We start from the raw sequence: 22,986 nt of genomic DNA on the forward strand, positions 1-22,986 counted from the left end.
TTTAAACTCTAAAATTCACCATATGTTCAATTTAATTCCTTAAAAAAGAAAGAATCAAATAAACAAGTTATAAATGAGTTAATAAATAAATTTATAAACGAACTTGTTTGTGGACATAAATGAAACCAACACACCTTATTCATGATAACATAAAATCTTTTTTCACTTGTTTTATTAAATGAATGTTTATTTAACTTGATAAACAATCGTTATATAAACGGTCAACTTACAGTTCATCAAACATTTATTCATTTACGCATCTAGTTGTTTCACACTGTTGAGGTTCATTCATGAACATTTGGAAGATTCCTAAGCCTAATAAGTTGATCAGAGAGCCATAGTTGGATAAAGAAGGTAAATCTCACTAATCTTACTTTCCTAGTTTCTACATTGGACCAATGACAAGAAATCAAATCAAATTTTCCAGTCATAAAAAGATCAATTATTTTGATGTTAGTGGAGATTATTCAAAAATCAATGATAACAATCATATAAAGCTCTCCAAAATTTAATACACCACAAGCCAATAAAAACAACCAAAATCCAAATATCAGCAATTTAGCAACAAAGTGGTGATAGATATGAAGATGAAAGTAGAAATGGAAAATCGAGATCGGTGACAGGAACTCGGAAACCTATCGGGAAGTATACATTCTTCGCCATTGAAATACACCTTCAAAGGGAACCCATCGCCTTCTCGAACTGCTATATTGGGTGTGTCTTTCTTCGTGAATGAGATCTCAGACTGTTGTTTCCCGGGGATTCTTGGATCATCTGGTATATCCCCATTTTTCTCTGCCAACAAGTATTCCAAGCCTTTCAAGCCATGGAAGAAAATTGTGTTCTTAACGTTCTTCAGCTTGTTGGTTCCGTTAAACGAATACACTTCATTGAAACCTTCGTACGCTATCTCCGATTCGATGGCGACGAACCAGGCGATGAACGGGAGCTTTCCCCAATTGAACAGAGTCATCCTCGCCGTCCATCTGGCCTTGTCATCGGAGTTGAGATGCCAGTTTATGCTGACCCCGCAGTTGTCTGGACAAGGCAACTTATGAGGGACCTTTTTGTTTTTCATTTCGGAGAATTCTCGAGCTTTCTCCGTCCGGTTTTCCGCAGGGAGAAGGAGAGCGTTCGGTGGGAGAAGCAACGGCAGCCTGTCGGGATTGCATTTATGGGTGTCGATGTAGTCATCGTCGCATCCGCAAGCGCACGTGGGGCATGGAATGGCGGAATCGCTGTAATAAGCTGTGAACGAAACGCAACACTTGGATTTGTCCGGGTCTGGTTTCGTAATGTTGCAGACAACTTGCCAACTCGCGACGGAGTATATCTTCGCATCGAGACCCGACGGTTCGGGGAATTCCGTCGGATCTACTCTAATCGGAGCTCCACATTTGTAACGAGCGTTAAGATACCCCGTAATGTTCCATTTTTGTGGCGGATGTAACACTTCCTGAGGAACATCAGGGGGCAATTTATAGACTCTTAATTGAAAGACAGCTCGAGCTTTGTTTTCATCCATCCATGGAGGCAAAAGAGTCCCGTTTTTACAACAATAAGGGATCCTACCAACCCTGTATCGTTTGCCTTTGAAAGCGGCAAGTCGGTAATCGTTGGTGTTTTGTCGCAGTTCATGACTTGAGAGAAATCGAAGTTTTGGAGGTATTTAGCGGCTGGGCCGTGAATGCATTCAGAGTGATCCATTCGAGGAGTGTAAGCTCCTTTCATGGAGTAAATGAACTCGCCTCTCATCCATTCCCATGTCAGGTTCCATCGATCCAGTTTGCCCAAGGGGCTGTTGCTGTCCATCGTCACTTGTGCCTCGTAGCTACCTTCGTATGATTTCAGGACATCGTACATGAAGCTGAGGTCTCCATTTTGCTTAGCCATGTACTGGCTCCCCATACTCCTGCCTTCCAATTTCTGATCCTTTTTGCAACATGCATGCATGTAGTTTTCTATAGGGAAATAAAGTAGTTAAAATAAGAAAAACAAAGAAAAAATATTAGCTGAGAGACGCCTTCCACACACCGTTACAATTGTTCATCCCCGGTAGCGGCGCCGGATCCTTTTTCTCCTCGTCGGCATAGGCATTGTCGTCTCCAGGAGCGCCATTACAGACTTGAGTTCTTATATGGATCAAGATTAATGCAAGAAATAACAGGTTCATGCCTGGTTTTCCTTTCTTCTTTTTCCACCTCCAATCCCTTTATTATTATTAGTTTGTTGGCCAATGCTGAAGAGCCTAGAGAGCAGCGGAGGAGAACAGAGGGAGAGAAGTTAGCCGCACGGTCACCACCGGAGGAGGGGAGGAGGGAGAAGAGGGGCGCCAAGGCGGTGAAAGAATTGTGAGTGAATCCCTGAAGTTTAGAGATAAGAAGGTTACGAAGAAGAAAGAACACGAGGGATATGAAGTATAGCTAAATTCTCTGCCTCTAGTTCTCTGCGGCTGCTTCGGACATGTAAAATTATTGTTTTTGGTCGATTAAATTTTCTTTTTACTGCTTTTAGATTGTTGGTCTAAGAACTCGTGATGGCAAACAAATTCCTGGTTTTTCTCTTGTAGATAAATGGCTTAGATTATTCTTTAATTTGTGCGTGCCTGTAATGGCAATGGAAGCAAACCACATATGTTTTAACTTGGCTAAACTCACGATATAATGCTTTGGAAATAAATAATTCATGAAATAACGTTCTCCCAAGATTAATTGATGAAGTAGGGTGAATTGCACAGTTGGCCGTAGGTCGCCATGCCTTCCGAGCGACCTACGACGTGGCTTCCGACGAGGATCGTGACGAGGATCGTGTCGTGCATGGGACATGCACAACCCAACCATAGGTCGCCAAGCACTCCAAGCGACCTACAAGGTCGCCATGCACTCCCAGCGACCTTGTAGGTCGCCAAGCAATCCCGACGACCAAGATGATAGGTCGCCATGCACGCCGGCGTCCAACGTTGGGCCATGCAGGATAGGTAGCCATACAATCCTCTCCACTTGCAGCTGCTCAGGAGAACCTATTCCTCCTGCTCCTCGCGTGATTCCTCTTACATCTGCTCAGGAGACTCATGCATGCAGCTGTAATAGCTGTATTATTGCAGCATGATTTGAGCTGCAAAGTGTCATAGCTTCGTGCCCTAGCTTCTAGCCATAGCTGCTCCCTCATGCCATAGCTTCGAGACTGTTCACTCTTGTTATCATAGATGTATTGGTGCAGCATATTGCATGCAGTAATTAGTGTTGTATTATTGCAGCGTTCAACGGTTGAAAAATTTACAGCCTTCAACGTGAATTATACAGCTCAAATTGATTGCAGCTTACCTACCCACGTTGCATGCATGCACGGCCATGCAGAGACTCCAACCTCGCCCAGACCCATGCCACGTTGCCCTGCAGAGACTCCAACCTCGCCCAGGGCCATGTCTAAACCACCAACATTGTTCAGTCCAAGCATGGACTGCATGGTGACCTTTGGCGAGCTGGGCGTGCATGGAGGTCGTTGGGCGTGCATTGCATGGTGACCTTTGGCGAGCTGGGCGTGCATGGAGGTCGTTGGGCGTGCATTGCATGGTGACCTTTGGCGAGCTGGGCGCGCATGGAGGTCGTTGGGCGTGCATGGCGACCTGGTAGGTCGCTGGGCGTGCATGGCGATCTACCCCGGGACTGTAGAGGGCACCACCTGAGCAATTAATCTGGCGAGAGCACTATCTCGTGAAAAAAAAAATTCAACGCATTAACTCGTTGATTTTGCCGTTTTAACTTGTTAGTTTATTTTACGAGCAGCATCATTTGTTATTTTATGTTTTTTTAAGTAAGTGTCGATTGAAAATTTATTAAGGAATAACATAAAAATACAAAACAAATTCCAAGACAAAAGACAACCAATAGTTTCAACCAGGATAAGCTAGCGGGCGAAAGAGAAACAAAAGCCAAAATGGAAGAAGTGATCTAAAGAAGAAAACAAGCAAAAAATCATATAAAGAAACTAATGTCTTATTTCATTAATGGCTACACTATACAACTAGTCGTCTTTATTTTTTATTTGATCGAATTTATCACCAATTTAAAAATTAAATACGTTTGATCTCTTTTATTATTAAGACCATTTAATCATATTAACCCTCTAATGGAAGTTATCTAACCAAATTTGATTACCGGTTCAAAAATAAAATGTACTTGATCTCTTACTGTTTATTCGATTTAAATCTTTTAGTCATTAACTTCCGTTAACCACTTAATAGAAGTATTCAGTTTTTTGTTTACAATTTAACAAGGACCCCTGCTTTCCCAGATTGATTGCTTAATTTGTTCGGTATAGATATTGGAAGTTGGAACCTTTTTAATTCTAAGTGTTGAGTTGTTTAATTTTGAAACTGTTCATGGAGTGAGTTACTGCAGCATGGAGTAGAAGAGAAAGCAAGCAGTACTTCATTCAAAGGCATGCAGCAGCAGCAACAACAACAAGAAGAAGGAATCTACATGCTATGCTTTTTTTTGCTATCAAGTTACAGGAGATTATTCCATTTCCTGCCATTATTCAAATCCTTCATCTCCATAGCAACTTAGCAACTACCATTGCAGCCATTGGTATCGATACTACGAGACTAAGCGTCGACGGTGTCGGTGGAATCAACAGCAGCCAAGATCAGCTCCGAGGGGATGCTTCCCACATCTGTTCCATCAAGTGCATTAGGCAATCCTAATTCTTTCAGAGCAAGATGAGCTGCCTTCTGCCCTGATACCATCATTGCTCCGAATGTTGGCCCCTGTATTTGCGAAAAAATCAACACCGATGGGCTAAAAGCATCAATGATTGTTATGCAAGTGAAAAGAAGGAAAGAATTTTACCATTCTTGGAGATCCATCAATCTCTGCAACTTCCATCCCTGTAACAATCATCCCAGGCACGATTTCCCTAGTCAGCCTCACGATGGCATCCTCCGCCGTGTTCATATCGAGTGCCTTCATCCCCGGCACGCTATCGATCATTCCGATGCTCTTCAACCTCTTAACCCCGGTGGCACCGAACGGTCCATCGTGTCCACAAGAGCTCACCACAACCTTGGCCTCCATCACATTGGGGTCCATGCAGGATTGTGTGTCATGGTTCATAGACACCAAGGCCCAGTTCGTCACAACGCCGCCGACTCTCCCTTCCTTCACTATCAAATCCTCCGCCGCCACCGCGTTGAACAGCTTCACGTTGGGGCGGACCAAGAGCTTGCTCATGATTGTGGATGTGAAAAGAGCTGCATGTTTGATCACGACGTAGTTGTCTTGTTCGTCGTATTCGATCTCGAGTTCATCAAGGAAGCGATGAGCCGGTTTCCTCACGACCTGAATAAACGGAAGAGTTTTAGACAATATCAAGGCCTTAAAAATCGAATATTTAAATATTGCATATTTAAGTTCAAAACAGAAGAAATTTTCATAAAAGATGAGTATTTTTTTTCAGATTACCATGGCAGAGAAAAGCTGCCCACCGAGCCAGGCGCCGCCACCGGGGCTAACAGATTGCTCGACAATAGCGACCTGTACGGCCGGGTTTTTGCTGAGCTCGTAGGCGCAAGAGAGCCCTGCGGATCCGGCACCGACGACCACCACGTCGGTATCGGCGTAGGTGATCATGTCCGTCATGTACCTACGCGTCATCTCGCGAGACACGATGGACTCCTTGATGGGGTCGAACCTGAAATTGTTCAGATCGTACGGTGGTGGCGGTGTCGCCGACATAGAAACCGATGCGTTGCATGGGGAAGATTTTACTTTGGGGTGAAATGAAAGTGGCTTTATCGGAACTCCATGGAAGGAAGACTCGAAGAGAGAACTGTTCCTGAAGAGTTTAGAAGAAGTGAGAGTCGTAGCTATGGAAGACGCCATTGATAGAGAAAGAAACACGAGAAGATCACTGGTTTTTGAGGTTTCTTTGAAGCTCAGAGGAGATCAGAATGCGGAGAAGAAGTAAAGAGATTGACAAAATATGTAAGAGTGGAGCAAGGAGAGTGAAGAAATATCTGAGTGGACACGTGGCAAAAGGATAGGGTATGAAGGGTCTAGAATCGTAGGTATGTAAGCGGATATTTTACATATACAATGTAAGCATAATGGTAAAAATATTCTTATAAATTTTTTATATAATTTTACTTTTAATTCGACTTTATTTTGATGCCTATGAGACATATCACGTTCAATGAAATCAAGTATGATCAAGAAAGATGGTCTATTTGGTGCATTTGGATTCAGCCAAATTGATGGCTAATGGTACTCTCACCCCACTACCTCTTAGATGTCATTCAAGTTGAAGAGCTTTTTGGTGATATTTTATCATCAATAAGCTATTAACTTTTGGTACGTCATTTATCATTTTGTGAATTTGATTTCTACTTTGTTATAAAATATCTTTGATTTTTCATGGGAAATTGTTCGTTTTTTTTAAATAATATAAATTTCAAATTACCAAAATGGTATGACAAGTGGCTGTTGTCTTGTAGCCACTATATGAGCAATTGCTAATTGTAAGAGATCCATTGATTGGGAATTGAGCCATTCGTTCATAGGTGAAGATAAAGCAAATTCATTAATGAGGGCAGAAATGCAAAGTCACTGACACTACGGTTTCAAATTCAAATATTTTAAATCTGATTTGGGTTAATTTAGTTTAGTTATTCATTTATAAGGACAGAAAATCAGTCCTTATAGGTAATTTGAGGAGCACTTACGGTTACAAAGTTCAATTATTTTTGGTTTAATAGTTCGTGAGTCCTTCCATTTTTATTTTCTTTTTGAAAATAATCAACTTAAGCCCTGAACTTTTTTCATCTAATTAAATCTTTAAACTCATAAAATTAATTAATATGATCATTTGGTCAATGAAAAACGACATTAATCGTTATTGTGGAGACATAATGATCCATTGTGATAATATGATTATCTAAAATTTCGACGAGACAGTCCACACATGAATGATAATATAATAAAAGAATTTAATTGATTTTTAAAAACGTTTGAGGACCTTGAAAACTATTAAGTCAATAGATTAAATATGATTTGAGTTAATTTATTTATGAGTGGGTATTGGATTGTAGTTCAATTTAAAAAATAAATCAGGTAAAAGCTAGTATTTGGTCCGACAAATTCAACCCGACTATCTATTTAACTATTCATGTACTATATAATATTAAAATAATATTTTTATATAAATACTCATGTTTCTATAATTAAATTTAAAATACTTTTATCATTTAAATCAAATTCAAGTTTAAACAATGTGAGAAAATCTTTGTCCAAGACAAATTTATCAAGCAAGGGTAGGTCCAAAAATAGATTCAATTAATGAACTTAAATGTTAACTTATAATTTTAACATTTATAATAATTATTTTAATTATAATGTGTTTATTAATGTTAACATTTATAATATTATTTAATAAATAACTTTGGGGACCAATCTACAAGGGTAGGTCCCAAAATAGAGTTTATTTTAAAAGAAAGAATCTGATGAAAATTTTGCCCTTTTCAAAGGATAGAATAGCCCCATAATGTCCCTGAAAGCTGAATAATGAATAGCTACAAACTAAAATGCAGAAGATGGTATACGTAATGACTAAAAGAGCACTTGTTTTAACTCTGAATCATAGAGCAACAAACTTCCACAGAGTTCATAATCATCCAATATTACAGAATCCGGTGATCTGGAAAGCACACGAAATACGATATGCATATACGATGTAATCAAAGCAACATAAAGTTGATATAACACTAATAGATATTATCCCAAATCAAGTAGTATTCCCAGTTTCGACAAGAGATGAGCAACCTTAGCTGGAAACTTCGAGCATCTGCAACTTAGAAACCATGGATTTTGATGTTTTCCTTCTTCACAATGCCGGCCTGGTAAGGAAAACGATGAGGGTCGGGAACTTAAACTCCACACGGCATTACCTAAGGAGTCTAGATATTCCATGAAGCAAATAACAATTACCTGAACAAGGAAGGTGGAGGCGTTCTTACGCTGGTCACCTTGAAGTTGAATAACCTGACCATAAATAGAAATATAAAACGTAATGAAATCGTTCATTGGCCAACAATGGATATCGATGTTAATGATAGCTTAAAAGGGTGATAGTTATACACACACACACCTGGCCTAATTCAGGGTCCTGGACCACAGTGCCATTGCAGCAAAATTCCTTCTTGAGGTCTCTGAGTATCTTGTTGTAGCTGAATTCTTTCTTCAACCCCTGGACAGTTGTCAGGCTTTTCCGACCATTCCGCTGCTGAATACGAATATGCACGTAGTCCTTTGCGACCGCACCCGAGTCCTCAGCATTTGCATCAGCAAAGGGATCTGCCACAACAAACATAAAAAAAAGTTAAACCCACAGATTATCGACCACTGAAAAAAATAGCATATTCAAGTTATGATGCAAACATACCAAAGGCACTAGGAATCTGGACGTCGGTATCAGACATGAAACTTGTTGATCAACGAGGCCTAACAACCACAAGCTCGGACCTACAGAAGTAAAGCAATTCCCACATCAAAATTTGACTTCATATCACATATCACCAAACAGAAGCAAGCAATATTCAATCACAACAACATTCAAACTTGTTGACATAAACAATGTGTGATCCCTCAATCGCTAAATCGAAGACAGATGCCCTTAAACAAGTTCGAACCAAGACTCAGTCCGCTTATGGAAACAAATCTTAAATTATTAGCTACAATTTCATTCCAAAAATCATTAAATTAATTCAAGCAGCACATTATCAAGCCATTAAAAATGATTACAAAAGAAACCAAATAAGGAAATAATCAAAACTTTATATTAATATTTTCAAACTAATCTAATAAAAAACGAGAATGAACAACAAATTTCCTAGCAAATAAAAAACAAGGAAACCTACAATCATAAATTTGCTTCCTTTCTTCAGGCAAAACAGATTCCTGTCTAATTTAAAGTAAACATTAAGACCTCATATACCAATTAAACAAACTAAAATAACTATTGACTATATAGGCAAAACCCACGATCACAAAAGTGTTTTATCAAGAAACGGACAATTAAAAGATTTATCTTTAACCCGCAAAAACATTTAAAGGAACATTTGCAGAAGCTTTAAGGGAAAACTTACCTGATCCAAGGATTTTAGGGATTTTCTGGAGAATCGAAATTTGGGTTATTGAAAGGGAATAAAAAGAATAATTTAACGGTATGCTACGTCGGAGCTGGGGTTTAATTTTTTTTTTTTTCGTTTAGGAAAGGATATAGAAAGGAAAGGCCTAGGAAATAATTTACTAATTAAAAGAAATTTTTTTCTTTTTTCTTTTGGAAATTTCGGAGGTCTTACGCAAGTTATGGTGAAACGCGAGACGTGTGGTGTTAAGGGGGCAGGGAGTTCAAAGTCTGAAGGTTAGGGAAAAAGAAAACGTTAGGGAAACTATATCGATGGTCGTTGAATTTTTAAGCTGATTTTACTTTAATCATTGAACTTTTAGCAATTATATTATAATTATTAAATTTTAATTCACTTTCATTACAGTTATTGTCATTAACAGTCATTCTTCCAATTTGATAGTTGTTATTTCTATCTTCGTTATCATTTTCATGTCATTTTATTATTATTGACATTCACAACCAACAATAACAAATAATAAGCAATAATAAAAATAAATTTTTAGAAAAAGAAAAATTATTCATTTGACATTAGCAGTTTTAATTGAACGAATAAATTGTCGAACGATTCTAATAGTAAGAAGACTTCATTTGATTATAATATTGACATAATTTGATTTTAACTAGATTCGATAATTGATGGTGATTGATCAATAAAAAATAGTTTTTAATTTTGATTGAGATTTAATGATATTATTTTTTATTTTTTGATAAGTTTGAAGTGAGGGAAAAAAAAGATGAGTAGTAAGGTAATCTTTTCGACTGAAAAATCATCAAACAACCATAAAAGTAACGATGAAGGGAGAAGCACGACTATCCTTTTTAAAAAAAATCTTAGTTTTTTTAGGGTTAACATGTCACGTCAAAAGTTTTAAGGGCATCTAACATCAATGATAGAAATAAAAAGTGAATTAAAATTTAGTGACTAAAATGAACTTTTCTTAAAAGTTCAGTGAACATAAGTGTAGTTTATATAAAAAGTTAAAACCGGGAATTTTAGGCATGACCAGTTGTCTTTTTTGTAAGATTCGGACATAGAATCAGGTTCGATGTTTTTGGATTAAGATTGGCATTCAAAGATTTGTTAAAAAAAACATAATTTCTTTTTAGTAAAAGATAAAAAATAAAGATGTTCATGGATTAATACGATTTGAATTATGTTTCGATTTAAAATTATAAATTTCACTAATTCATCTTTTCGAACAGAATTGATCGTTAGATCTAACCGTTTTTTATAAGTGGATATCGCATGACTTCTGAGAACAAGATTTCAAAAAGAAACACAACAAGACTTCATCCATTAAACATGTAAAAAAGTTATAAAAAAAAACAGAAATCCTTCAATTTGGCACCTTTCATGATGCCATTGCTATATTTCTCCTCACTGAACTTGTCCTACATATTACGGAGATACAGCTGAATCAAGCAACGTTGATTTCCTCTGCTGCGCTGATCTCCTCTATAAACTGAACTTTCGGCCCTAAATCGATGAACTGGTTCGATTTGCTTGCTAAATGTGAGATGCTAACCCTTCCTTGACGCTTGATATAGTCGGCTACAGCCTGCATCTCGTCCATCGAGATGTATATATACTTCCCTCTATCGTCCATGACACCTGAAAGTCGCCCTGCACACACAGCAAATATAGGGTTGACACATAAATCATTAAGCTCTGGAAGACAAGCACATGGGTTGGAATTTTCATTTCCTAAAGTCAGTTCCCCAAACAGATAATAGTTACATACCCATACTTTCAAGGGAAGCGATCCTATTAATACATTCCTGCATCAAATAAATGTTGTACAACGTTAGAAGCAAAACAGGGATAGGATCGAAAAACAAGAGGCAATACACTTTCAGTTGACGGGTTCCTTTAATATGGCATGCAAAGTGTTTGCTTGATTCATTCTATACTAGCAAACAAATATGGATAAAGTGAAATTAGAACATGTTTCATTGCCATATCGACCTGGGTTCTCAATTTGAATTCTGCAGCAAGATCTTCCAAAGGAATACATTTATGATTCTGCAAGACCATTTACAAACACATTAAAAACAAATAATCTACATTCTGAAGCCTTAAGCAGATTAATGCTTATTTGATTATTACGCAGCTCGTGTACTTCAAAAAATGTTTATTATGTTTCCATGTAAGAGTGCTTTCAGATATACACATTTGATATGTAATTTACTTGTCAATGGAAAGGCTACGGAAGGAAGAGATTTAGAAGACTGAAAAGAATAGCCTAAGAAAATTTGTGTAATTATCATTTATAAATACAGGGCTCGTACCTTAATGTATTCCACAAAATTAGAAAGCAAGTCCTGACTTCCATCTTGCAACTCGTTCTCTGTGGTTCCTTCAGCATCAACAGAAAATGCTCCTTTCCACTTTTCAAACTCCAAGGCAGCAGCTTCTTCCTCCTTGGCCTTTCGGGCTTTAGCTTCTTCTTCCTGCATAAGCCATAGCAGATGCCTTGAACCAGGAAATGATATATAAGAGGTTATGTGCTTGGATTATGTATATATAATTAATTGCCACAAATATGAAGGAAAACAACAGACCAGCCTACGTTCCTCAGCCTCACGCTCCTCGTCCTTCCTCCTCCGCATTTCAGAATACCGATCCTGTTTAGTCTGCCTTGACTCGCGAGCAGCCTCTTCAGCCTTGATAAAAAATCATATCAAATTAGTGAACAGAAACCAAAATAGATAAGTAAATAATAAGATGATTATGATATACCCTTCGTTGTTCTTCCCTTTCTTGCCTTTTCTTTTCCTTTTTCTTTGATGCTCTAGCCTCATGATGTCCATCTCCTTCTTCTTCTCCCTCACTTCCATCAGTAGTTTCTGCATTGACAATTCAATAGACAAATGCTTAAACCAGTGCCACAAACCCCAAGAAGAGGAAAGAGCATTTCAGGTGGGGAACTAGACTATCCTAAATGTGTCATTTGGTTGCATCCTTTGACACCTTTCCGGAAAGATCCCAGGCTCATTAAGAAGGGCTTACATAATCTATCTCAACGACTCATCAACAAAATAAAGCTTTGTTCATGTTCACAAAAAAAATCATCAACAAAATAAAGCTTTGTTCATGTTCACAAAAAAAAAACCCTTCTCTCGCTCCTCACAAGAAATCACTATAACATCAAAGATATGTCATTCCTCGATATGTTGTTAGTCCACAAATAGCACTCCCTATATTCACTCACACAACCTTAAACCTTCTCAATTTTGAAGGTATCAAACAGATAAAACATACCATCGTTTCACCTCTCAAACCACTTTACTAATTCAAAAAAATATCTCTCTCATTGGCAGAGATAATAACATACCATCAATTTATATAGTCATATTTTCTCCTATACTTATTTCACACACAGAATTCACAACTATGGCAGGAAAGTCCCATTTTGTCAGCGATCAATAAATTTGTCAAATTCACAACAATAATTCAAACTTCACAATTCTATCTAATCCTCAAACCTTCAGCAGTTGCAGCTGATGACGTGCTAGCTCCTCCGGCAGCTGGTCTCCTCCGCATCCTACTACGCCCGCCAGTAGCCCCATGGCGTACTACGTTTTCCCTTCTTGGAGCCTATAACCCATACCAACCAATAAAAACCCATTTTTTTCGGGAAGATTAAAACTTTTAAAACAACTTTAAAAATACCTGCCGTTCTTCAACATGTAAATCGGTTGACTGCGTATCCTGACGGCGTTTCCATAGGTATAAAGGAACTAACGCTAGAAGGAGAAACAATGAAATAACCAAAGCCAACATCTCCTCCATTTCTTCGAAAAACTGCCAATAGAAACGAATTAATAATCAAAATAAATAGGAATAGAATCGAATGATAAGAAATATAAAACCCTAACAAAGAGAAGAAATAGGTCAAAATATTAGTCATAATTTTATAATTTAACAAAATTGAAAAGAACAAAAAAAAGGTCGATTAGTGGTACCAATTCCTTGTTCAGATGCTTAGAAAGGTACAGAGAGTGAATTTTCGATGTAGATTTAGATACCTCGGGCTTATGGCAATTTTTAAGAATCCAAGGAAACGCCTTCGATAAATGTCAGATTTTTAACAGTTGCTATAAAGGAAGAGGTATGTAAAGGATTGCGAAATCGTTGGGGGTTTGACAATTTTAACTGAAGGAGTAATTTCGAGCACGAACGAGCAAATAGTGATCAAATTAAATTTTTATTATTTTAAAAATAAAATAATTTTGTATATATATATATACTAATTATTATATATAATATATGACAATAACAATAAATTAATACGTCCTTTATAAAATTTTTATTTGTTTTATAATATATAAAAATCAATTTAAAATTTATTTGATTAATTTTCTGACTGAACGTGTTGTAAATTTTATTAATTGATCTTGTCAATTTTTTTAAAAAAATTCAGTCTATTTTGATTTAAAAAATCTGAAAATTAGTTTGATAATTTTCAAATTTTCTTCCTGTGATAAACTGATCGACTGATCAATCCTATAAAATATGTCAAAATTTTATTAATAAACTTAATATCAAATTTAAATGAAATGTATTAGATAATTAAGACACTAGAACATTGTGCAGTTTAATAAATTTGTATGATCAAAGAGGATGCCACAATTTTTTTAAGGTCAAGATCTTGAAATACTTTACATGTTATATGATATTCACGATTATGATAATTATTTATTTTCTCTGTTATACGAGAATGTCATTTTATATTTATATATAAAAGTTATTAAAATGTAAGAATGAGATAGACAAAAGCCACAAATTCTTCCCTCGTACCTAATTTTTTTATATTTTATATATAAAATAATTGTGAATAATATCTTTAATTTTTTTAAACGAAATTACAGTCATGTAGTTGCTTTTAAAAAGAAAGTTGAAAATGTCAGTGTTAATTAACAAAAATAAATAAAAAATGGATTATTGAACTTGATTCGACTTGTTGATTATGGAGGGTTTTTAATTAGAACTCACTTTCTGTAAAAAAAAAATTACCCTATCACAGCACTAATAAATTCATCGAAATTTATGATTAGGGTTGTAATTGAGTTGAGTCGAATTTAAGTATTGTTGAACTCGATTCATCTTGAAAAGTTTAAACTTGAGCTCGACTCAAAAGTTCACGAGCTTAAAATTATCAACTTTGACTTGTACTAAAAATAAAAAATTGAAGCTTGACTTGTACTCAAAATAAAAAATTATAGCTTGACTTAAACTCAAAAAAATTTGAATTCAAAATATTCTCACTTAGCTCAATTGAAGCTCATACTCAAACTCGAGCTCAGTTCAAACTCAAATATGAACTTTAAAATACATAAAAATATTATATTACATTCTAAAAAACAATAACGTATAAACATTAATATCATTAATAATTTAATTTTAAAATTAACAATTTAATATATTGACTTCTTTTAGTTACTCTTGAATTTTTCTAGTCGGATATCAAATAGTTTATTTCGGTTTATTAAAAATTTGAATTGAGGTTGAATCCATTTTATTCAAATATTCACTAAAACTTTGGTCGAATAAATTCGAGTAGCTCATGATTTGTCTCATCTCATTTAGCGACCTACTTAGGACCGAATAGAAATCTTCTACGCCCTTTGTGTGTCCCTCTTTGTGTCCCACCAGTAATATTTTTACACGTGTATTTATATTTTTCACGGCAACACGTGTAATCTTCTAAAAATATACTTTCCTTTTTTACTTCATCTACTACAATCTACTCTACTGTTATGCTTGAAGATACTGTGAAACAAATTTATCTTCTTATGGTGGTAAGTTTCTGTCAACTTAATCTGTTGATTTCACTATGTTCATATAACTAAACAACTCTTATTTAGGGATAACTGTTAGCATACAAAAGGTTGTGCAGTTTGTTTTGGTTTTGCTTAACAGACTCATCTTAATGGCCACTATTTTCCAGTCCCACATAAATTATGTTTATGAATTAAGTGTTTGTTTTCTCTTTGAAGGATAATATGTTAATTTGATTTAACCATGAAATAAACTTCTGATTCGTGTTCATCTCATGAAATGAACCTGTTATTTGGATATGGTTGGTGGTTATTAGTTAGACAATGCTTAGGAGTTTTTGGAAGAACATTCCTTGTACAATTGTCATTGGCCCGTTCCCTTGTGTGTGCGGAAGAAGATTATTGATTTCTTATGGATGCAGATAGAAAATATGCATACTCCCACTTCTGAATCTTGATAATTGACAGCAGCACGTATAACATGTCTTTTACTCTGTTTCCAAAACAACAGTAGAGTGGATTGTGGAAGGAGTAAAAGAGGAAAGTATTATTTTTGTGGAAGATTATGAGTGTTGCCATGAATAATAAAAATACACGTGTAAAAACATTACTGGTGGGACACAAAGAGGGACACACAAAGGGACAGAAGATTCCTGTTCCTTAGGACCACCATTACACCAAGCGTGCATAGCAGAAAAAAGAGGGAGCAGCTCACATGACATCAATGTCTACATGATAGTCATATACTACTGCTTTTTTTCATAATCCAACAAAAAATAATTGGCAGGGTCAGGTAACATCAAGAATTCATCAGTCCCTATCTAATTTACCGAAGGCTGCCTCTTCAACGACTTCTTTTTTCCTTTTTTCTATGTCAGGTAACATCAAGATTGTTATATTCATATTCATATAGGTAGGGTAATTTCCAATGATTTAAAAATATCTAATCATTTGTTTACAGCTGTAATTTAAACAGTTCACTGTATATAAATGGTGGTTATATTCTCAATATCATCACCATACAAATGATATAAATATTAAAACCAAGTACCAAAACAAGAAGAGGTTTAAAGACTCGTCCGATATCACATATGCATATGCCGATTCGATCCGATCTTAAAAATTTCAAGATTTTCTAACTTCAGATGATAACAGCAACAACTAATTATTTGAGAAATAGAAAATACATGGTGGTTTACACTGTCATTCAACATCACATAGGCATAAGAGTTGAAAAGCATAAGAAGCACAGGGTGCATATATCAGTAGCAGACCAACAAGAGATATCGTAATAGTAGATATATATAGCTATTGGTTAATCAAGTAGGAGTTTCATGTTGGAATAGAAAAGAGTAGACGACTACAGGAAGTTCTTGCTGCCGCAAGGCTTAAAAGCCGTGGATTTTGATGTTATCCTTCTTCACAATACCAGCCTGTTCAGAAAAGTAATTAACAACTTGAAGATACATGACTAATCAAACAAAGACAGTTGCTGTATTGAGTACTCTAGCAGGCTTTTAAGAATATCTAAAGAAGAGGGTAGCGGCAATTACTTGAACAAGAAAGGTAGAGACATTCTTCCTTTGATCGCCTTGAAGCTGAATAACCTACAGGAAAATCAAGTATAGTAAAATTAAGAATGAACAAAAAAGACAATAAGCAAAGTCGAACGCTTTCTTATTTGGTTAAAGACAGACCTGTCCTAATTCCGGGTCCTGGACAACAGTGCCATTGCAACAAAACTCTATCTTGAGGTCCTTAAGGATTTTGTTATAGCTGAATTCTTTCTTCAATCCTTGGACCGTAGTCAGGCTTTTCCTACCATTCCGCTGCTGAATACGAATATGCACATACTCCTTGGAACCGGCACCAGAGTCTTCAGCATTTGCATCAGCAAACGGATCTAGCAACATGGCATAGCATACTAGTGAGATTTTCCAATAACAAAAATTAATATGACTAGGAAATGCTTACCAAATGTGGTAGGAATCTGGACGTCGAGATCAGACATGAAACTTAGTTAATCGAAAGAGCCAAACAACACTCAAGACCTACATTGCAGGACCAAATATCCATCAGTGATTTCATTTTACTAGATTAAATAAGTTTGATCTTTCTTCACATCATACCACTGACATTTGTACGAAATTAATTTTCAGCTAAAAGGAAAACAAAAATCAAAGTACAAACACGAATTTCATGAAAAAAAATTCAGTGTTCTTGATCAAATCCAAAATCTATACAAAAATAAAGCACACAGACTCGTACATAGCGTTTTGTAGCTCCAAGCATAAGCCATGAACAAACCTCGGCATCATCGCGAAAGGGAAACTTAACTTTTTGATCTAATTTACAGAGGGTAACAATGATTTTTACCCACATAAAGGAAGTAAACAACAAGGCTAAATTATACCCATAAAGATTGTAAATTTAATTAAAGGGAAAGCGAAAGTACATATTTTTGTGAATGAATACAATACTTTTTGAATAATTTTATTATACCCAAAGGGTAGCAACAACAGTAGTGACAATAAGTTCAAGAAAGGAACGGAAAATATTTTTCTGTCTATTGACATCAGGATAAGACCTTTAAGACAACATGAACCCTAAATATAAATCCAAAAAAACAATAGAGAAATTACACAATCAAATAATCAATTGTGACAAAATTAAAATTAATTTAAGGTTACAACGTACCTGATCTGAAGATTTGAGTTTTGGATAATAAGGAATTTGATTATGAAATAACAAAAACACTAATATCTATGATCGGAGCCTGAGCTCTCTCTTTCTCTCTCTCTCTCTCTCTGAGTTTTGGGGAAGAGAAAATATTTATAAGCAAAAGATCTAGTAAGTAGAGAATGTCAAATTTTACGCTTCCTCCCTGCACTTGGACGAAGTTACATTATTTAGTCTCTAAAATTAGGCTAATTTCTGACAATAATACCCCTTTTATATTAAATTATCAAAATGGTACCCAAATAATATTATTGATTAAAATAATTAGGGACAGAGACACGGAGTCAGGATTGAATTATGAGGGAATAAGATGTTAAATAGGATCTTTTAAATTGAATATATCAAAAATTGAAGGAGTTATGATTTAATTTAACTAGTTATAAAATTGAAGGATCTTAAAAAGTAATTAAACTAAAAAAATTAAAAATTAAAAGTTCATTTTAAAAATGAGAGGGTTCTAAAGTACAATTAAACCAAAAAAAATAAAAATCAAAAGTTCATTTTAAAACTGAGAGGGTTCTAAAGTATAATTAAACCATGTATTTTTTAAAGGACAATAGCTTAATTGTAAGAGAAAATAACCTCAGTGACCAAAAATCCCATATAATATACGATTTTAACCAACTTTTTCCGGATTTGCCAAAATGACCAACAAAATCGCAATGCGATCGCTAATTCGCAACGCGATCTCCATTATCGCAAATTCGCGTTGCATTTCGCGTTGCGATAGTTAGAAATCGCGTTGCGATGGTATACAATGTCGTTGCGATTTTCCCAATTCGCAATGCGAATAAGTAAATCGCAACGCGAATTGGGAAAATCGCAATGCGATACTTACTATCGCAATGCGATACTTACTATCGCAATGCGATAATACAAAATCGCAACGAGATACTGACTTTCGCAACGCGATTCTGACTTTCGCAACGCGATTTACATAGCGCCATTCGTATTAACGCGTATTTTTTTTCAAATTCCAAACACGAATTTTTTCTTAATAAATCGGAAACTGAACCGTCCACAGTAATCGCAACTCATGACCTCAAACCCAAAAACACAACACTCAGTCCCATCTCCATCTCTCACTCTCTACGGCGAAATCCGTCCCCATCTCCGAAGATTTCCGTCCCCATCGCCGGCGAAATCCCTCACAACCATTCACAGTCAAAAATCCCTCACAATCATTCAGAAATGGAAAATCAACCTCCGAGGGTTAGTTTTTTTTATTTTTATTTTGAAATTTTTGCATTATTTTAGGTTTTTCATATTGAGATTGATGATAAGTTTACTGGTAATTTCAATAATAGATTAACCATTTCACTTATATTTCTTATTAAATTCATTCGATTGCTGCCAATACTGCTAAACTATTTAGCCCGTGAAGTTAGTATTTGTCTTTGCTTTGTCTTTTGGTTGAAGTAATGCAAAAGAAGAATAGTTTCGAGAATGAAAATCGCAACGCGGAAATAACTATCGCAACGCGAAATAAAAATCGCAACGCGAAACCAAAATCGTATTGCGATTTTCATTTCGCGTTGCGATTTTCATTTCGCGTTGCGATTTTTATTTCGCGGTTGCGATTTTCATTTCGCGTTGCGATTGTCTGGTCGCGATAGTCATTTCGCGTTGCGATTCTCTCGTTGCGATAGTCATTTCCGCGTTGCGATTCTCATTATCTCGTTGCGATTTTCATTTCAACCAAAAGATAAAAACAGTGTTGCAAATTTTAGTTTCAAGAATAAACTACTATTTATGTTTATTGTTTTGTTTTTGGTATATCTTGACAGTGTAATTTTTGGTATATCTAACTTGGTATGTTTATTGTTTTTTTGTAGAAATTTTTTTCGGCTTCATTGACATTAAGGAATAAAGTTAGCCTAGCCACTACAATTGCTTCGAAGCTTTCACCTGCACAAAGAAAATTGTTTGAAGAAACCTGCTTCGGGCCATGGCTGAGAGTACAGCATCCGGGTGGAGATGCTAGTTTGACCCATTTGTGGCTTCAGACCATGACTAGCGATCTACCCGACAGTATACAACGTGGTGAGGAAGAGATATGGTTTCATTTTCCACCGGCGTATACTTGTTTTGGGCGGAAGGAGTTCTGCTTAATCACTGGTCTACGATTCGGACACGATGATGTAGGCCGGTACACTCGTCATATCACCCGCCCATCATGGTTATCCAGGGTTTTTCCTGATGAGTCAATAGAGAAGCCGAACTTACACGTCGACGACATGAAGAAATTGTTTAATAAGAAAGATGGTTTTACTAGGATGAATGACGTCAATGTTGTCCGAGTATGCCTTCTACTACTTTTGTATGCCGGCTTTTTAGGCAGAGAGGCCAGACAACCTATTTCTCAGGAGCTAATATTATTGGTAGAGGACCTAAATGCATGGAATCTGTTTCTGTGGGGTTCGTATATATGGAAAGCTACCTGGACTAAGTTGTCGTCTGCCTTTGATGACCGCAAAAGTTTGCGGGGCGATGGGTCGAAATACACTTTGTCAGGCTTTGTTTGGGCCTTTAAGGTAAGAATTTCTATATAATGTTTTCAAAATTATAATTAATTATTTAACAATTACTAATGTTTGTTATTATATTGTTTGTAGATTTGGATATTCGAGGCTTTCCCCAGCATGCGGACATATGCATTAAAATCCTCAGATGATATTCCTAGGGCTATTTCCTGGAAGAGGAAACGTATGTTGGATTGGGAAGACTTAATACCATATGCGACAATAAATAATGTAAGTTAACACAAATACTATCATATAAACAAGTTATTAATAATAGACGTTTAACTTTGTTTTAGTTTTTATATTTTTAGGAGGCCAACACTCCATTAATGAGACTGACACCCACGGAGGCTGAGCTTGCCACTGATTGGTGGCAAGCTAGTCAGCGTTTTTTTGATGGCACGAATGATGAGCAGCCTCCACTTCCTCCACTTCGAGAGCCATCACCTCACCCAGAGCCATCACCTGATCGACCCGACTATACACCTCTACAACGAGAGCCATCACCTATCCCGTCACATCATCGAGTCTCTTCTCCACCATCACCTCATGATAGGCGACCGACAAAGATGCCACGACTTCTATCTCCCTGTTCTCCACCTCCACGGGATGAGTCAAGGGAGTTACGTGATGAGGTCAATGCCTTGCGTGAGGAGATCGGTACTCTACGCGATAACGATGGTGCATGGCGTGTGGAGGTGTCTACTTTACGTGGTGAGGTTGCCGCTCTACGTGAGATGGTAGTATCGTTGCAGAATGAGGTTCATACTCTACGCAACGAGGTAAGTTTAAGATTTTCCATATTTAACTTGATGATAAATTTACTCGTAATTTCACTTAAATTAACCATTTCACTTAGATTGCTTAGTAAATTTATTCTGTTGCTGCCAAAACTGCTAAACTTTTTACTTTAACACTGTGAAGTTAGTATTTGTCTTTGTTTTGTCTTTTGGTTGAAAGTTTGAAATATATTTATCTTTGTTTTCACTGTTTAAATATCATGTATGTTTATTTACTAATATTTGTATTTTTATTTAGCGGACCGATAAGGTGGATGCTTTACGTCGGGTTTTTCTTGCACGACAGAGTTCACGCATCAGACGGCGTGCACGTGCTATTAAGTCTCCGTATACCCCAATAGTGCGAAGACACCGCAAGAAGAAGCCCGACTCGCCTATCATCCCTCAAGAGTCCACTCCTATCGTTGAAGAGGCCCCTATCATTCCTCGAGAGTCCCCTCCCACCGTTCAAGAGGTCACTGTCATCGTTGAAGAGGTCCCTCCCACCATTCAAGAGCCCGATTCACATGGCGTCATATGTAGGATTCTTGAGAAACCCTCTGACGTGCCGGACATGATGGATTCAAGTTGGCTCTCGTATGAGTTACCGGCCAGTACCATACCGGTATCTGAATAGGAGAGGAAACAACTACCGGACACAATTCTGGATAACACCCTTTGGGCTAAGACCGCAGTTGATTTTTATCTACATGAGCGAAGCCAGGGGTGTTTCACTGACATATGCAAGCTCAATGATGATATCTATTTGTTGCTTGATCGGTCTTGGTGGGGCGTATTATTAGGGGTCGAAGACAATGGCTATTTCGATGAAGGGGTAAGTCTTATATTTTTCTTATATTTTCATTTGATTATTTTTTTTTGTAAATTTATGTAAGTTACTAATATATGTATTTTTTTGTAAAACAGCATATGATGCGTGGGTGTCACGTCTTCTAATAATTAGGAAACTTAAGGAAAATAAAAGAAATACACGGTATACAATTATGTCGACGTCTTTTAACGCCGTTCACTTGAAGAATCAACGAGATGAATCATTTGCATTGGGCAATGGACAAGCTAAACTTTATCCTGCATGGTGGGAGGTCGATAAGGTTAGTGTTTATTTTAGATTGAGTTTAAAGGTATTCATAAATAAGTGTGCAAATGAATGAATTATTACTTATGATTGCAGATGTTTATCCCTGTTTTGGAACGTAACCATTGGCTTCTCGTCGAGCTTCAGATCCCATCCCTTAAGGCAATAGTATATGACAGCATGATAAATTACATATCATTGGTTGATTTAAGAGATATTATTAAGGGATAGAGCTCTTATTTGGCTAAATACTTGGATGCGATAAATTATTGGACTCGTTCTGGAAACAAGAAGCCAAAGAAGCTCAATATCACAGTTAGCAGAGACGAGACCGCACCACAACAAACGAAAGGACCCAGAGGGGATTGTGGTCCTCTCGTATGCTTGGCGTTGGACCGTTTGATCACATGAAGTATAAAGTATCTACCTCCCACCGATATAGATAGAGCTGCAGTAGGCTTGTGGTTTCGACATTATATGGCTAGATCAATATATACGAGACGCTGCCTACCTGTATCCGCGTTATAAAAATGTCCATAAACAATTGGTATATTTATAGGCTTGTGGTTTGAAAATGTTTGGTTAAGTACCTAGAATTCAATAATTTGCTGTTTGTAGGTTTTAGATGTGTAGAAAGTGTTGTTTGAGCAAATGTTTGGTTTATGCAGGTTAATCTCAGAAGTGAGCTGCGTGAAAATGATGTATGGCTGCAAAAGTTGATTCAATAGTAGAAGTGTTATTTTCTCTAATAATTATTGCTTATTTTTTGATTGTTTACTTGATTTGTAAAAGGTGATTTGTAAAAGTTGATTTGTTTAATTGATGTTAACATAATTCTTATTTGTGCTTGTTTAATTGATTGAAATGTAATGGTTGATTTTGTTGA

At 36.4% G+C, this 22,986-nt stretch overlaps 4 protein-coding genes and 1 pseudogene across 7 annotated transcripts; all 5 read right to left on the minus strand.

Annotated features, from left to right (window-relative positions):
- Positions 1-550: 550 nt before the first annotated feature.
- Positions 551-1,953, minus strand: LOC120198498 (annotated as a pseudogene).
- A 2,457-nt stretch (positions 1,954-4,410) lies between these two features.
- On the minus strand, positions 4,411-5,882 carry LOC120197833 (thiamine thiazole synthase, chloroplastic-like). The gene is made up of 3 exons (XM_039199230.1): positions 5,463-5,882; positions 4,851-5,339; positions 4,411-4,768 (listed from the first exon to the last, which is right to left on the minus strand). Exons 1-3 carry the CDS (start codon positions 5,880-5,882, stop codon positions 4,607-4,609), a joined length of 1,071 nt encoding a protein of 356 aa, XP_039055161.1. The 3' UTR covers positions 4,411-4,606.
- A 1,718-nt stretch (positions 5,883-7,600) lies between these two features.
- Positions 7,601-9,392, minus strand: LOC120198355 (protein translation factor SUI1 homolog 2-like). 2 transcript variants are annotated; one of them, XM_039199701.1, is made up of 5 exons: positions 9,140-9,392; positions 8,437-8,524; positions 8,143-8,348; positions 7,983-8,036; positions 7,601-7,891 (listed from the first exon to the last, which is right to left on the minus strand). In XM_039199701.1, the coding sequence occupies exons 2-5, from the start codon at positions 8,471-8,473 to the stop codon at positions 7,847-7,849; spliced, it is 342 nt and encodes a 113-aa protein (XP_039055632.1). In that variant the 5' UTR covers positions 8,474-8,524; positions 9,140-9,392; the 3' UTR covers positions 7,601-7,846. The 2 variants fall into 2 exon arrangements, with proteins under 2 accessions (XP_039055632.1, XP_039055631.1); XM_039199700.1 differs by having other exon boundaries at positions 8,437-8,516; positions 9,140-9,386.
- A 1,056-nt stretch (positions 9,393-10,448) lies between these two features.
- Positions 10,449-13,316, minus strand: LOC120198353 (DDRGK domain-containing protein 1). Of its 3 annotated transcripts, none has more exons than XM_039199696.1 (9): positions 13,213-13,316; positions 12,857-12,988; positions 12,670-12,781; positions 11,924-12,030; positions 11,746-11,847; positions 11,473-11,634; positions 11,150-11,206; positions 10,926-10,962; positions 10,449-10,807 (listed from the first exon to the last, which is right to left on the minus strand). In XM_039199696.1, the coding sequence occupies exons 2-9, from the start codon at positions 12,974-12,976 to the stop codon at positions 10,602-10,604; spliced, it is 903 nt and encodes a 300-aa protein (XP_039055627.1). In that variant the 5' UTR covers positions 12,977-12,988; positions 13,213-13,316; the 3' UTR covers positions 10,449-10,601. The 3 variants fall into 3 exon arrangements, with proteins under 3 accessions (XP_039055627.1, XP_039055629.1, XP_039055628.1); XM_039199698.1 differs by having other exon boundaries at positions 13,150-13,228; XM_039199697.1 differs by lacking the exon at positions 13,213-13,316 and adding an exon at positions 13,111-13,204.
- A 2,816-nt stretch (positions 13,317-16,132) lies between these two features.
- Positions 16,133-17,801, minus strand: LOC120198354 (protein translation factor SUI1 homolog 2-like). The gene is made up of 5 exons (XM_039199699.1): positions 17,662-17,801; positions 16,939-17,015; positions 16,662-16,867; positions 16,518-16,571; positions 16,133-16,397 (listed from the first exon to the last, which is right to left on the minus strand). Exons 2-5 carry the CDS (start codon positions 16,973-16,975, stop codon positions 16,353-16,355), a joined length of 342 nt encoding a protein of 113 aa, XP_039055630.1. The 5' UTR covers positions 16,976-17,015; positions 17,662-17,801; the 3' UTR covers positions 16,133-16,352.
- Between the last annotated feature and the right edge of the window lie 5,185 nt (positions 17,802-22,986).

Source organism: Hibiscus syriacus, unplaced genomic scaffold (genome assembly GCF_006381635.1).
Source record: "Hibiscus syriacus cultivar Baekdansim isolate YM2019G1 unplaced genomic scaffold, ASM638163v2 tig00117056_pilon, whole genome shotgun sequence".
In the NCBI taxonomy this organism is placed as follows: domain Eukaryota; kingdom Viridiplantae; phylum Streptophyta; class Magnoliopsida; order Malvales; family Malvaceae; genus Hibiscus; species Hibiscus syriacus.

What these genes read in the sequence shown, in the direction of transcription:
- LOC120198353 (XM_039199696.1), bottom strand. Translation starts at nt 12,976, where the DNA reads ATGGAGGAGATGTTGGCTTTGGTTATTTCATTGTTTCTCCTTCTAGCG. An exon ending in TACATGTTGAAGAACGGCAG is followed by an intron (nt 12,782 to 12,856) that starts GTATTTTTAAAG and finishes TATGGGTTATAG; the next exon opens with GCTCCAAGAAGGGAAAACGT. An exon ending in CGCTTCCCTTGAAAGTATGG is followed by an intron (nt 10,808 to 10,925) that starts GTATGTAACTAT and finishes CTGTGTGTGCAG; the next exon opens with GGCGACTTTCAGGTGTCATG.
- LOC120198354 (XM_039199699.1), bottom strand. Translation starts at nt 16,975, where the DNA reads ATGTCTGATCTCGACGTCCAGATTCCTACCACATTTG. An exon ending in CCAGATTCCTACCACATTTG is followed by an intron (nt 16,868 to 16,938) that starts GTAAGCATTTCC and finishes CCATGTTGCTAG; the next exon opens with ATCCGTTTGCTGATGCAAAT. An exon ending in AGGACCCGGAATTAGGACAG is followed by an intron (nt 16,572 to 16,661) that starts GTCTGTCTTTAA and finishes ATTTTCCTGTAG; the next exon opens with GTTATTCAGCTTCAAGGCGA.
- LOC120198355 (XM_039199701.1), bottom strand. Translation starts at nt 8,473, where the DNA reads ATGTCTGATACCGACGTCCAGATTCCTAGTGCCTTTG. An exon ending in CCAGATTCCTAGTGCCTTTG is followed by an intron (nt 8,349 to 8,436) that starts GTATGTTTGCAT and finishes TTGTTGTGGCAG; the next exon opens with ATCCCTTTGCTGATGCAAAT. An exon ending in CCTCCACCTTCCTTGTTCAG is followed by an intron (nt 7,892 to 7,982) that starts GTAATTGTTATT and finishes TTTCCTTACCAG; the next exon opens with GCCGGCATTGTGAAGAAGGA.
- LOC120197833 (XM_039199230.1), bottom strand. Translation starts at nt 5,882, where the DNA reads ATGGCGTCTTCCATAGCTACGACTCTCACTTCTTCTAAACTCTTCAGG. An exon ending in GGCAGCTTTTCTCTGCCATG is followed by an intron (nt 5,340 to 5,462) that starts GTAATCTGAAAA and finishes CCGTTTATTCAG; the next exon opens with GTCGTGAGGAAACCGGCTCA. An exon ending in TTGATGGATCTCCAAGAATG is followed by an intron (nt 4,769 to 4,850) that starts GTAAAATTCTTT and finishes TCGCAAATACAG; the next exon opens with GGGCCAACATTCGGAGCAAT.